General features: G+C 54.2%; 1 protein-coding gene across 1 annotated transcript in view; it reads right to left on the bottom strand.

The window, feature by feature from the left end:
- Window positions 1-14,319, bottom strand: part of LOC109298146 (myosin-IIIb-like) — a 34,231-nt gene that overhangs the window by 8,029 nt on the left and 11,883 nt on the right. The window contains exons 2-13 of the mRNA XM_019518281.1: window positions 14,135-14,317; window positions 13,521-13,651; window positions 12,538-12,640; window positions 8,973-9,075; window positions 8,422-8,578; window positions 6,477-6,579; window positions 5,990-6,118; window positions 2,518-2,626; window positions 1,570-1,686; window positions 1,215-1,315; window positions 812-898; window positions 566-631 (exon numbers count right to left, since the gene is read on the bottom strand). Coding sequence (XP_019373826.1) covers window positions 566-631; window positions 812-898; window positions 1,215-1,315; window positions 1,570-1,686; window positions 2,518-2,626; window positions 5,990-6,118; window positions 6,477-6,579; window positions 8,422-8,578; window positions 8,973-9,075; window positions 12,538-12,640; window positions 13,521-13,651; window positions 14,135-14,317 — 1,389 coding nt within the window. The remainder of the gene's footprint in view (window positions 1-565; window positions 632-811; window positions 899-1,214; window positions 1,316-1,569; window positions 1,687-2,517; window positions 2,627-5,989; window positions 6,119-6,476; window positions 6,580-8,421; window positions 8,579-8,972; window positions 9,076-12,537; window positions 12,641-13,520; window positions 13,652-14,134; window positions 14,318-14,319) is intronic.

The raw sequence follows: 14,319 nt of genomic DNA, 5'->3' as shown, positions 1-14,319 counted from the left end.
CACCGTGCACTGGAAGAGAGGAGGTGAGAGCTTGGGGGACTCGGCCAAGCAGAGCACTGTTTGGCTGGTCTGCAGTTGGGTTGCCTGACTCTCCAGCATTGCTGCCAGTCACTGGCGGCAGCACCTCAGCTCTCTCAGCTCTTCCAGACCCCTCCAGCACCAACACCCTCTGCAGACAAGGCCACTATTATCCCTCAGACGTCCTCTGGACCAGTGTTTCTCAACCCGAGGGTTGCAACCCAAAAGTGGGTTGTAATATATGAAAGTGTCATGAACAAACTTTAAAAATGGATTCTCCTTTACAGGATAAAAATGTGGTATGTCCCTTGCAGGCTGGCAGAGTTCCAGCCTGTGAGGGGCTTGTTGGGCCCCTCCATTCCCCATACACCCATGCCCTACTCCATGCACTTGGGGCATGAGGCTGGGAGTGACGGGCACCAGGTCAGGACTGACCATTGATGTTTACAAATGTGTCCTGGTACAAAAAAGTTTGAGAACTACTACTCTGGAGCAGCCTGTGCCACATCTCTTCTGACCCCGTTTGCCTCCAGGCCCTGGGTCGTACCTGCGGGAATGTGCTCTGTTCATCCAGGAGAGAGAGTAGCCCCAGCGGCTTGGCCAGGAGCAGGTCCTGTAGCATGGGAAGCAAAGACATGAGGCCCTTAGCAAACCCTCCCCCTGCTCCCATCCCTGCCCCTGCATGCATGGAGAGCCTGCCCCCAGGGCAGCACTCAGCACAGAGCTGCAGCAAGAGGCCTCCTTCTGCAGCTTCTGGGGCCCTCCTGTGCCCAGCCCAGCTTGGGTCACTCACCAGGATGGGCTGGTTGTTGCTGAAGGCTATGGTCTCCCAGGGCAGCTCCTCCTCCCGGTAGGCGGCCTGCTCCAGCTGGAAGATGTGCTGAGGGGTAAGGGACAGGTCAGAGCTCCCAGCAGCACGAGCAGACTTCAACTGGGTGATTTCCCCTCTCCCCCCAACCCCTGGGTACCCCTGTACATCAGAGTGACTGTTCCTGCTAACCCCTAGTGTGGCTGCCTGGTGCTGGCCCTCATCAGGGGTGACCCCAGTAGAGCCCTGGAGGAGTGAGACGTGGTCATTGTGCCTGGCCCCAAGGCAAAGCAAGGCTCCCCCCAGACAAGGTCACCACTCCTGCCCCCCAGTGCCACAAGTGAGATCCCTGCTGTAAGGTGCCTGCTGTGCCCCTCTCCAGACTTACATGGTTGAAGAAGTGCTGCAGCTGCTCATTGGCCAGGTTGATGCAAAGTTGCTCGAAGCGATTTACCACAAAGTTCTCAAACCCAAAGATGTCCAGAATCCCTGGGGAGGATGGGGGTAGTGATGGAGACCAGCCTTGGCTTAGCCCCTGCCACGGCCCTGGGGGCCAAGCCCCCATGAACCCTAACCCTACTGCAGACACCTGCAGCCAGTTTGTACATTGGGACCTGCCTCCCATCTCCCTGCCCCATGATGTCACCATCTTGCACCCCTCTTCCTCACACACCGCTCGCACCAAGTTCATCGTGCCCTCAACTCATGAACCAGCTGCAGACCCAGCAAGACCCCAAGCTCACCGATTTCCCTCAGCTCTACATGGGGGTCCACACTTTCGGCCAGCAGCTCATTTATTTTGCGGACGATCCAGCCAAACACACGACCGTATGCCACCTTGGCAATGGAGTCCCGGGCATCTGGGGACAGAGCAGGTGGACTTCACCTGGCAGCTGGCAGGCCTACCCCCTGCAGTACACCTGGCCCCCCTCGGGCCCCAGAGCCCCACGCTTGGGGAGAGACAAACCCCACTGTGCAAGAGGCTTGGCTGGTTCACCCCATCCCTGCTGAGGGCTGACACCCAGGGGCAGGTCACAAAGCCCTTGTGGGACTATCACTGGTGCATTAGGAGCCCAGTTGAACCCACAGCCCTCAGAAGAAGCCCTCTGCTCTGAGGCTGCTCAGATGCTCTAGGCTGGGCCAGGCCACTCGGTCAACCACATAAGGAGCTTTCCACAAAACAAGCTGCAACAGCTGAACTCCGCGACAAAACTCCGACTATGGTGGATGGAAACGACTTCCTCACCTCAGTGACTGGTTCTGGGCATGACGGCACAGCCCGAGGGCTCCACCATGGCCTGGCCCAAGGGTAGCAGGGCTGGACAACAAGGGATGATGCTGAAGGAGCTAGTCCTCCCTCTCCACCTTGGCTTGCCACAATCCGGCCCAGGTCCCTGATTTCACAGGGGACATGGAGCTGGAACATGGCCCTGGCCAGGCCCAGCAGGAATGCCAAGCTTATGCTGGTGTCACAGAGCAGTGCACGTGCAGCCCTGTTAAGCCCTCCAGGCCCCTCTCAGGGCAGGGACCCATTTGACAGGGGCCGTGCAGACAGGCAGCAATGCAGTTCCTGCTCCAAAGGACAGGCCTGCAGGGTCCCAGGGCCATTCCGCACTAGTCCAGGGCCACGGAGGGCAGGGCCGTGCCCCCCAGGGCTCTCGTGCTACCTCCCTGTTGGCGCCTGCGCTTACCCTCTGCCTGCTGCTGCGTGTGGAGCCGCTGAATCTGCTCCCCCCGGGTCACAGATACTGTGCGAATGAGGCAGCTCAGTAGCTCCTCTTCCTGGACACCAAACTGTCCCTGAGAGAGGAAAGACAATGGGGCCATCAGCATCGGTCCTCATTGGTGGAGAGGGACTGTGCCTCCCCATGTCTGTACTGTGCCCAGAGCAATGGGGCCATGACCCATCCAGGGACCCCTGGCTCTGCTGTAACAAACACCACCGTGCCAGCATGGCACCTGGGGACCCAGGGCCAGATCATCACTGCCATCCCCAAGAACCGTGCACGTATGCCCTGTCTTCCTCGTTGTTACCCACGTGCTGCCAGGCCCCACTGCCCAGGGGACTCAGCCTTATCCCTGATGCAGTTTTCTATGGCTGATTTGGCAGCAAGCAGACTGGGACTGTGTGCAGCACTGTCCTTGTCCTGAGAGCCCGATCACTAAACTCCAGGAGCCAGAGTGCACGGCAAACTGGGGAGAGGAGCTGAACCCACCAGCACTTGCTTCCGGGAACTCCCTTCCATGGGTGCCTGGTTGGAGCAAGCTCCAGAGGCTTTTGAAAGAGAAGAGGCTGGTTGTTGAATGGGGCAGGGGTGGATGTCCCAGGCATGGGAAATGATGCAGAGACGGGAACGGGCATAGACCATGGACCAGTGACAAGACTCAGAAGAAGTTTGGAGGGGATGCTGGGCGGGGGGAGGCCCACCAGCCATATCCCTGGGATCAGCTCACAATCTGATACAACTGAGCAGTCTTGTTCCATGCTCTAGAGCAGTGGTTTTCCACAGACTCCTGGGCACCACAGATTATATCTACAGCATCCACGACAGATGACTATGATCAATCAAAAGTATGTGTCCACACCTCCATTAGAAATTTTTTAGGGGGTCCACAAATGAAAAAAGATTGCACTGCTCTAGAGAATGATGTAAAATCTCTGTTAGTGAAACATGCAGGTCAGCAGATAGCCTATACTGAGGAGTATGGGGATAACTATCATGGACTGATCTGGATGGCCTGGTGAGATGATCATGATCTGCCAAAATGTGCCTTAGCATAACCAGCTGGAGGGCAATGCACTTGGGAGTGAGGATGCAGGCAACATAACAATCTATGAATTTATGAAACTGGTTTCCCATCCTATTTCATAGACTTTAGGAGCTGGAAGGGACCTCACAAGATCAAGTCCAGCCTCCCTGCTATAGGCAGGAAATCTGCTGGGGTCAAATGATCTCAGCAAGATAAACATCCAAACACCTTTTGAATGAGTCCAGAATAGATGTTTGCACCATCTCTGGGGGGAGTCTGTTCCAGACCCTGGACACTTGGACTGTAAAGGAGTTTTTTCTTATGTCCAGTCTAAATCGGTCTTCCAGAAGTTTGTGGTTGTTAGACTTTGTTATCCCTTGGGGAGCCCTGGTAAACAACCGTTCTCCCAGATCTTGGTGTACGCCCTTGGTGCACCCCCCTTATAAGCACCTACTCTAGACTCACTCAAAAGGCATTTGGATATATATCTTGCTGGGATCATTTCATAGTTGGTAGGGGTCAGAAGGGAGCTGAGCAGATCATCAAGTCTGACCCCCTGCCTTGGGCAGGAAATAATGCTGGGGTTAAATGACCCCAGCAAGGTGTTCATCCAGCCTTCTTTTGAAGATCCCCAGGGTAGGAGCCAACACCACTTCGCTTGAAAGTTGATTCCAGATCCTGGCCACCCTGACTGTGAAGTAGCGCCTCCTGATGTCTATCCTGAACCTACTCTCAGTCAGCTTATTTGACCCCAGCAGACTTCCTGCCTAGGACAGGGGGGCTGGACTTGATGATCTCGTGAGGTCCTTTCCAGCCCCCTAATGTCTATGAAATCTATGAAACAAGGTAGGAGACCAGTTTCATAGATTGTAAAGGCTGGAAGGAACCTCACAAAATCATTGCAAGGCACCTGACCCCAGTTGTCTTTCCTGCCTAGTCCAGCCCCCCTGCACTAGGCAGGAAAGACAACTGGGGTCAGGTGCCCCCAGCAAGGTGACCGTCCAGCCTCCTCTTGAAAACTTCCAGGATAGACGACTGCATCACCTCTGGTGGGAGCCTATTCCACAGTCTGGACAACCTAACTGTGAAGAAGTTTTTCCTGGTGTTAAGCCTGAAACAGTCTTCCAGGAGTTTGTGGCCATCACTCCTTGTTTTCCCCAAGGGTGCCCTGGTGAACAGTTGTTTGCTGAGCCCATGACGTATTTCCCTAATGTAGCAGTAAGCTCCTGCCAAGTCCCCTCTCAGCCTTCTCTTTTTTAGGCTGAAGAGTCCCAGGTCTCTCAGCCTTTCCTTGTACGGCTTGCCATGCAAGTCTCTGATTATGTGGGTGGCTCTTCTTTGGACTCTCTCAAGCTTTACCGCATCCTTGTTGAAGTGTGGTGCCCAGAACTGGATGCAGTACTCCAGCTATGGTCTCACCAATGCTGAGTAAAGCATAAAAATTACTTCCTTGGTTTTGCTGGAGATGCTTCAATTGATGCATGTCAGATTATTATTTGCCCTACTGGCTACAGAGTTGCACTGACAGCTCATATTCATACTGTGGTCTATTATTACTACTAGGTCCCTTTCAATTGTGGTGCTGGTCAGTTTGGCACTGCCAAGTCTGTAGGGGTGCAGGGGATTGTTCATCCCCAGATGGAGCACTCTACATTTGTCAATGTTGAACTTCATCTGGTTCCAGTCTGCCCAACTTGCCAACCTGTCTAGATCCACCTGTATCTGCAGCCTATCTTCAAGCGTGACCAAGCTCCGCCATAACTTGGTGTCACCCATGAACTTGGCTAGTGATCTCTTCACCCCCAGATCCAAATCATTGCTAAAGATGTTGAAAAGAACTAGACCAAGCACTGACTCTTGAGGGACAATACTGGCCACTTCTCGCCAAGACAACACAGATCCGTTCATTAGGACTTTCTGGGTCCTAACCCACAGCCAGCTTCCTACCCACCTAACCGTTGTGCAGTTAAGCCCGCAATCCTCCAATTTTCTCGTGAGTTTGAAAAGCAGCAATTCACACAAGCACTTGGGGTTGTTGTAGGTCATGGACAACCTGTGTTTAGTGCAAGACCGTGGTGCAGTGGGTAATGCAACCCTGGGACATGTGAAACAGTGATTATCAAGAGCAGGAGGGAAGTGCCCCTGTCTATGCACAGGGCTGTCAAGGCCCAGCAGTCACAGAGCTGAATCCGGGCACTCCTGGAAGATGTCCTCACCCCCTAAGAGCATCTGTGAATGCACAGGAGTCCTCCCTGGTCCACAGAGCTCCCAGAGGAGAGAAGGACCCACAGGGAAACTCACCTGCGCCTCACATGCAGACCCGAACAGCATCTCCTGGCACAAGCATCCCCAAAACTTATCCTGCCACCTGGCCAGCCTGGAAGCACCCCCTCACCGCACTCTCAGACTCACCGCTGCAGCCTTCAGCCAGCCCTGGGAGACTTCACCCACTTGCACGGCCCCATTGCTCTCCTGGGGCTGGAAGTCCACATTGCCCAGAGACAGGACCCCAGCCAGGATTGCCTGCATGTCCACCTGCTCCTGGAGTACAGAGGGGAGGTGTCTCAGGATAGCAGGCATGTGTGCCCAAGCATACACGTGCACACACACACATGGCATGCAGCAGCCACCTCCCAGCGGAACTGCAACCTCCCAGTGGTGGGGGGCTGGTGGGGGGGTCCAGCCCCCCACCACTGCAGGAGGACACTGCAGGAGAGGCTCTGCACTGTATCTGCTAACCTCTGGCTGCCTGGGAACAACAGGAGCAGGTCAGAGAAAAGCAGAACTTGGCTGAAGTGAGTCTGGGACAGCAGTCAGAAACTGGGAAGGGGAAAGGAATCAGGCTGAGCAGGAGGGAGGAAGGGAGAAGGGGGATGTTGATGGGTCTCACTGTGCTCACCTGCTCCTGGAAGCCCACCATGTCCAGGGCATTGCACACCTCCCGGTACTTGTGCTTCCAGCATTCAGTCATGGCCTCTGTCCCAAAATGGCCACCAATGTACCTGGGGGGAGACATTGCTTTTGCATGTATCCAGGTACACAAGTTACTACAAGTTACAGGCCCTACATACCCATCTGGGATTACTAACCGCTAGAGCTGTACCCACACAGACAGCCAGCCCCTGTCATCCCCCTGTGCATCTACGAAGACTAGGACAGGGCAGAGGATGGGGAGCAGAGTCAGTAATTTCCTTGGGTCACACAGCACATCCATGGCAGAACCAGAAACAGTTAAAATCCCCCATGACCCAAACCAACAAAGCGCCCTAGTGCAAGAATCACAAGACATGCTGCAATTATGCAGCAGGCAATGGGATGTTCTATTATATCCTATACAAGCAGGACAATCTTCCAGGAGTCCACAGTTTGAAAGAAACAGACAACAAAGGCTAATGTAGGAGAAAAAGGTGGGTGAAACTCACTGGAATGGGCAAAACAAGTAAGAAGGAATTTTATGCATTGGAAATCACAAGTCAGGTGTGTTTGGAAGTTTTAGAATCATAGAACACGAGGGTTGGAAGGGACCTCAGGAGTCATCTAGTCCAACCCCTGCACAAAGCAGGACTTGCAGGGTTAGCCTTCTCTGCAACAAGGGCACACTGTTGGCTCATATTCGGCTTATTGTCTACTGTCACCCTCAGGTCCTTTTTTGCAGAGCTGTTGCTTAGATCTTAGTTTTGGGCCAGATCTGATCCATTTCTGGAACTTGGAGGAAAGTAAAGAAAGCTAAAGGCATCCTGGGCTGCGTTGGTAGAAGCGTTGCCAGCAGATGGAAGGCAGTGATTCTTCCCATCTATATGGCACTGGTGAGGCCACATCTGGAGTCCTGTGTCCAGTTTTGGACCCCCACTATAGAAAAGATGTGGACAAGTTAGAGAGAGTCCAGTGGAAATGGTTGGGGAGCTGGGGCACATGTCTCGCGAGAAGAGGCTGAGGGAACTAGGGTTATTTAGTGTGCAGAATACTGGGAGGGGACCGAACAGCAGCCTTCAACTACCCAAAGGGTGGTTCTAAAGAAGATAGAGCTGGACTGTTCTCCATGGTAGCAGACAACAGAACAAAGAGCAATGGGCTCAAGCTGCAGCAAGGGAAGTTTATGTTGGATATTAGGAAAAACTCTCTCACTAGGAGGGTGGTGAAGTGCTGGAACAGGTTACCCAGAGAGGTTGTGGACTCTCCATCCTTGGAGGTTTTGAAGACCTGGGTAGACAAAGCCCCAACTGGGATGATCTAGGTGGGGCTGGTTCTACTCTGAGCAAGCGGTTGGACTAGATGACTCCTGAGGTCCCTTCCAGCCCTCATCGTCTATGATTCTATGATGTAACAAGAAGCCTAGAAAGATGAAATGGAGCGAGACAAAGGGGTCCCCCGCTGGTGTGAACTGGACCTGCTGGAGTCAGTCAGCACGGCACACCTGGAGCCTCCATCACTAGCCCTGCTGTAAGCATCTTGATCAAATGTTTGTTCCTGTAGTTGCTGTGTGGTGCAGTCACTGATAAGCAGGTAACACTGGCATCAGACACAGGGTTGGCATTCAGTTACAGCAGTTCAGAATGGCTGTGTAAAATGGCTGCTTGTTGGCTGTAGGCATGCGACTGAATACAGGAATTTTAGCCCAATTACTGATGTGGTAAATCAAATGCCAGTCCCAATGGACCAAGCTATGCCTTGTCCCCAGATCCCAGACCAAGCACCCTACTCCCCCAGCCCTGTGCCTACCATGCATTGCTCAGCCCCAGGACTGAGGCAAGTCCTCTCCCCCTCTCCTGCACAGAGCTGCAGGAGCCCATAGTTCTGCTCCTCAGCCCTGCCAAGACATCAGAGCTGGGCCTGCGGCCAGGTACCTGTACCGTGCAGGATCCAGCAGCCCATATATCTCTTTCTCTTCTGCAGAGAGCCCCGCAAACATGTAGTAGAAGATATGGAAATTCCTCTCCCCAGCATCCTGTTTCACGACGCGGGACTTCTCCAGCAGGTACTCACTCAGCTTGGCACCCCTCACTGCCAGCAGGGGAGCAGAGATAAGCACAGATGGCCAAGGTGGCCCTGCACCTGCTGTCCACCCACCTGATCCCCCCAGACCTGACACTGCCCAAAGCCAACACCTGGGGTGTGACTCCCAGCTCCCCTGCTGTGGACCCATCCACACTGTTCACCTCCCCCAAGAAATTCCAGGTGCCAGTTGCTGGCTCTTCCTCTCCTTTTGCACCACCCTGCAGTCCCCGCCTCACCCCAGGAGCCCTGCTCTACAAGCCTGGGTCCACTCCCATGCAGGCTGTGGCTGATACTGTCCCTGCTCCGTCTCCACCCCCAGAAGCTCCCACGTTCTCGTGCACTAAGCCTAGACCCCCAGGCCTTGTTCCACACCTGAAGCTCTGGATCTTTCCAGCCTCACCTGTGCTCTGCTGGAACCGCAGCTGTACGTACTTCCCAAAGCGGCTGCTGTTGTCGTTCATCACTGTTTGGGCATTGCCAAAGGCTTCCAGCAGCGGGTTCACCTGAACAGGGAATGCAGCAGTTTGTGGGGAAGCCAAAGTAGCCAGGATGCGTCCCCCACCCATGCCAGGCCACAGCCCAGGAAAGATCATAGGCCCCGTGAAAAACAGAAGGAGCAGGATGAGACTTGACTTGGACAGATGCTGCTGGAGCACACCATGGGAAGAAGGGAACCCTGCACTGCCAGAGGTTCCAAGAACAGAGAGGCTGCATCTCCGAGCAGGGAGAGGACAGCAGAAGAGGGGGATGCAGGGACTGAGCCAATTGATCCTGAATAGAGTCTGCCAAGCTTGACTGCTACCAAAAATGGAGTTTAGGCATGGTAAGGTGCCAATCTGAGGAAGATCTGCTGCTCCAGGCACAGCCGCTCCCTGTTCCTCCAACCCCAGCAGTGACTCATGTCAGGATCCAGTGCTTCAATTGCAGAGATCTGTAGATTCCAAACTGGAAGGAATTGCCCAGTTCCTTCAGCCTGGTCTCCTGCACAGCGCCAGCCAGAGACCTGTTTTGGGACCCCCAGCTCCTGAGTGAGACAATGAGAATCTACCACATCAGCACTCAAGTTGTGGCTAACATGAGGTCCAACTTTCTCTTGCTTCAGCTTCTAGACTCCCAGGCTCGGTGTGCCTTCATCTGCCTGAGAAGCTGAGGAACGTTCTGCCCCAACCAAGTCCTCCTTTACCCTCTCGGGGGCTACACCAACTGAGCCACTTCAGCCTCCTCATATGGCAGGATTCCCAGGCTCCACTGTGTCTCAGCACCTCCTTCCCAGACCCTTCAAAGCAGCCTGCCTTCTCTTTTTTAGCATTGACCCTAGGCTGCAGCATCCAGCAACAGCCTCATTAGTACCTCAGACAGGTCATGTTTGCCTGTTCGTAGTCAACGCTCCCCTGTGACCATGTCCAAGGATCACATCTGCACCCGCTCTACCTACTGCAACAAATAGCTGATCATCTTCTGGGACCCTGAGCCTCTACCCCAGGACCCAGCCACCAAGTCAGAAGCATCACCTATGATTGCCGTGCCTGGACCCTGCATTTGGCTGTGTGAAGACACATGTTGGTCCAGCATCTCTCCCAACTGTAGTTAGCGCAACAAAAGACATCACAAAAAACCTTTTCCTCTCAAACATTTCCTGGGCCATCATGGATACGAGAACCCTCCAAACCTACTAAGACTTCAAGACATTTGATTTAGTACCACATGACAATGTGATTCATAACCCAGAACAATAATAAAATCACCGTTGATTTAAAAGTGGCTGTGTAACAGGGAGCCACCCACAGACCCTGTTCCAAAGGGGAAAAAAAAGAGAGAACTTCTTACCAAGATCCAGAGCCAGCCCCCTGGCCCCTGCTGAGCAGCAGCAGAGAGGGGAGCGGGAGGAATTCCATGGCACATGCTGAGGCCAGTGTGGGGAGCTAGCACTGACGGACTGAGGAATGGGAAGACCGGGTAGAAAATCTGCTGGGACACGGTTTCCCTGGAAAGGGGATAGGAGCAGGCAGTGGAAGGCTGCTGCGCAACCTGTGGCAATGCACAGGGCAAGATTGAAGGCTCAGAGGCCCAGGTGGTGGCAGGACACCCAGGAGCCAGCAGGAGAATTGGTGTGTGAGGCTCATCAGCGGCTTACCAACTGCAGCTGGGACTGTAGCTGCTGTTATGCAAGACAATGAAGGGAATCTGATTTATGACCCTACTAGGAGGGCAAACAGATTAAGCCAGGATCTGATTACTGGCTACGAAATCAGGATCCAGTGAATAGAGAGACCTGGGAGTGCCAGGCTGGGAATAACTTAGACCAGCAGGCAGAATAAAGAGGTGTTAGTGGATTGAGAGTGGACTTACTTCCTGGAGAAGCCTGAGTGAGCCTCAGCTGAGTAACCCCAGCTCCTCCAAAGAGAATGAGAGATGGGCAAGGACTAAGAGCAATTGAGATTTCTTCCAGGAAGAAACTGATGCACACAGACTGAGTAGAGATTAATCCACTCTTGAAGGGGAAGTACCCAGGTGAAGGTGAACTGAGAGTGCAGAATGAGTCAGGCAAGTTGCTCACAGAATATGGCATCCTGACAAAGAGGTTCAACATTGACCTAACCAATGTGATGAGGACAGGGTATAAGGGTGGCAGAGCCCTGTGGATGAGGCCGTGATGCATGTAAATTCCAGTACAGAAAAACATGAGTGCTGACCCTCCCTATTCTTATTATTTCTTTAACATCAAGGCACAGCAGTTGAGGCAAGAGGAGAACTATGACAAAGGCTGGAAGGGACAAAGATGGAGGATCAGGTCAAAGACTGAAAGAGAGACAGCAAATAGACCCATCCAAAGGCTATTTAACAGCTCTTAAAATGTACCTAAACAAGGAATCCTTCCTGAGCAGGTGTTTCCCACAAAGACCCTATGCCACTTAACTCTCTTGTTATCTATGAGCTGGCAGAAAACATGCAGTCATCCCTAATAAAGTTTGCAGATAAGAAAGATTAAGGGTGTGGAGTATAGTAATAAGGAAGCTGACAGATGCCCAATCTGTCATGGTCTGAATCACTTGGCAAGCTGAGTGAGCGAGCCTTGTTTCTGTCTGGCCCAAAGGTAAAGTTACACAGGAAGGAACAAAGAGTATGGGCCAGGCTTAGATGTGGCTGTGGCCTGGGAAGCAATAACTCTGAGGGGGGACTTGAAAGTGACTCAGGGTCTGCAGTGAATACCAGCTGCACAAACTACCAGGGCAAAGCCAGTGTGCAGGGCTAATGCGACTCTGGGATGCCTGACACAAGAGAAACTTGGGTAGGAGTGGGGGGGCTATTAATCCTGTATTTGATAACAGTGACACAACTACTGGAATCCTGTGTACAGTCCTAGCGCCCCCAGAGTGAGGAGCATAGTAATAAAGTGGAAAGCATTCAAAAAAGAGCCAGGAGACTGACAAAAGGATTAGAAGAGGCCTCATAGCGAGAGACTGCAGGAGTACGCTCTGTTCAGTTCAAGGAAGGTGAAGGAGTAACTTGATCAAAGTCCAGCTTTCCACTGGACAAGAAACAAGGCTTAGATGTTTGACAAAGAGAGTAATAGAGTAATTGGCTACTAAAGCCACTTTTCCCCGCCTCCCCCCCCCACCCCCCTTGCTCAGCTGCGGTTGATTTCCCATCTCTGGGGACTTTTAGCAACAGCAAAACTGGCCACTTCTCTAAAACCTGGGCTCTGCTTCAACAGGAATGAATCCACAGCCCTATGACCGCTATCACGTGCCCCTTCTGGCCTCATATAATCCAGGAGTCCTCCTGCTTCTTCCCAAACACAGAACAGAGATGTTTACCGACCCCTCCAACCTGTTCTGCCTCATGGATGAGGCCCTGGCCACTATCACTTCTGTGCTATTGTTCAGATGCCAGCAACCCCATCTGCCCACCCCACCCCCTTGGGTCCCTGCCCCTGCACCCAGCCTCGCCATGAAACAACGCACCTGCAGAATCTGCTGCTCCAGCTGTGAGTGGCCCCTGCACAAGCTCATGAGGTGCTGCAGTAGGAGCTTTGTGTTCTCTGTCTTCCCTGCACCGCTCTCTCCGCTGCTCAGAGAGAGAAGAAGTTTCACTGGCGCCAGGACTCGGCTGTTCTGTCCCTCATGCCTTCGTGCTCCTGCCTCTCCTTCCCCGGCACCCCATGATGGTCCCTGTTTATAGCACAGCTCCAGGGTCCTTTTGGCACTGCCCACACTGGCACCCTCCTGCTCCATGCACTGGCTGACAGGTCCTGCAGGTACTGAGCCCCATGTGCCCCACTCCCAGAAAGGCAGCGTAACACCCTGTCACTGAGGAATTCTTCCCAGCCCGGGGTGGGAAGAGCATGACCTGTCCCCAGGGTAACACCCCGTAGTGGGGTGGAGGGAGGGGTAATGTCTAGAGTCCCCAGCTCCTAGCCAGGAGCAAGTGATCCTTCCAGAAGCACCCCATCACACTGAGCACACCCTGTGCGCCGGGCGCTGCCAGCTGTCCCCTCCTTCACAAGCAGATCTTGCCCCACATCCACTGCAGGGATGTGTTCTGGTGAAAGTAGGGGGGCTCCAAGGTGCTGCTCTGTCTTTGCCCTTAGCAGCACCACAAGGAGTAGATGTGTTCTTGTGGCCTCACCATTTTTCTCCTGTGCCCAGCAGCAAACATGCTCAGCTTACAAGCAACTGAGGTTTGTATGGCCCAGCACTGCAGGGTCGAGGGCTCCCCAACCGCTACATCCCTGCAGGACTCAGCACAGAGTCTTCTGGAGCACCAATGTGTTTTACATGCCACAGCCTGTCCCAGGTCAGTCCATGGCTTCAACCTCCGCATGGCTTCTACGTTCAGCCCCCCCTTATATGTGCCAGCTTCCCCTCGTCAGTCCCTAGTTCTGGGCCACAGGTCTGTCAAGACTGCTTGGACCCAGCTCAGGGGCCCTGTAGATATTCTCCCCTACCTGATGACAATGCACTGGTTCTGGGGCCCCATCCCCAGGCGCCCCAGCATAGCCTGGTAGGCTCGGTCAGCCACAGCAAAGATGTGGGGGGGCAGGCTGCCCTTGGCACGGCTCCGGTACTTCTCAGCAATCTGCAGACAGGGGCAGAGCCCAATTAACAAGAAATGTCAGAACCATGAGGGAGGGAGCAGGGCCGAGTCCTCTCCTTCCTGCCGCCCTCCTCCCGGCACCAAGAAGATGTGTAGGAGGATGGCTCTTGCTGACTGCATTTTCCAGGCACAAAAAGCTCCAGACCAGGAGCTGCCTTGGAACAACCTGCCCCCAGGCCCATCCCGGCCCCTAGGACGAGGAGCTAGAAGACTGGGCTGGCTGCTGGCTGCTGCTGGGAGGAGGCTCAGGTCCTCCTGCACTGCTGGTTTCAGGTATGAGGAACAGCTTGTAGAGCCAGGGGAAGCGCCCGGAAACAGAGCACGCAGACCAGCTATGTGATGAGAAAGAGCCGGACGTGGGCTGCGGGAAAGCCCAGCTAGCCACAGTCCGCGAGGGACTCTGCTGGGGGAAGGGCCGAGCCAGCCCAGCCTGACCACACGAGGGGCCCCAAACCCGGCACTGACCGGCTTCCCGTAGAGCGGCAGGCGCTGGAAGGGGTTCACGGCCACCAGAATATCCCCGACGTAGGTCTGGGAGGAGGAGAAGCGAGCGCCCGTCAGAGAGCGGCCCCGGTGGGACCCGGCGCCCCAGGTAGAGGCGAAGCATCCGGCCGCCACCGCAGCCGCCCGCCGCCCACCCGCCCCGCGCT

The sequence above is a fragment of the Gavialis gangeticus genome, unplaced genomic scaffold, assembly GCF_001723915.1.
Source record: "Gavialis gangeticus isolate Ggan-Ray unplaced genomic scaffold, GavGan_comp1, whole genome shotgun sequence".
NCBI classification, from domain to species: Eukaryota; Metazoa; Chordata; order Crocodylia; family Gavialidae; genus Gavialis; species Gavialis gangeticus.
This window is presented reverse-complemented; position numbering and strand designations above follow the sequence as displayed.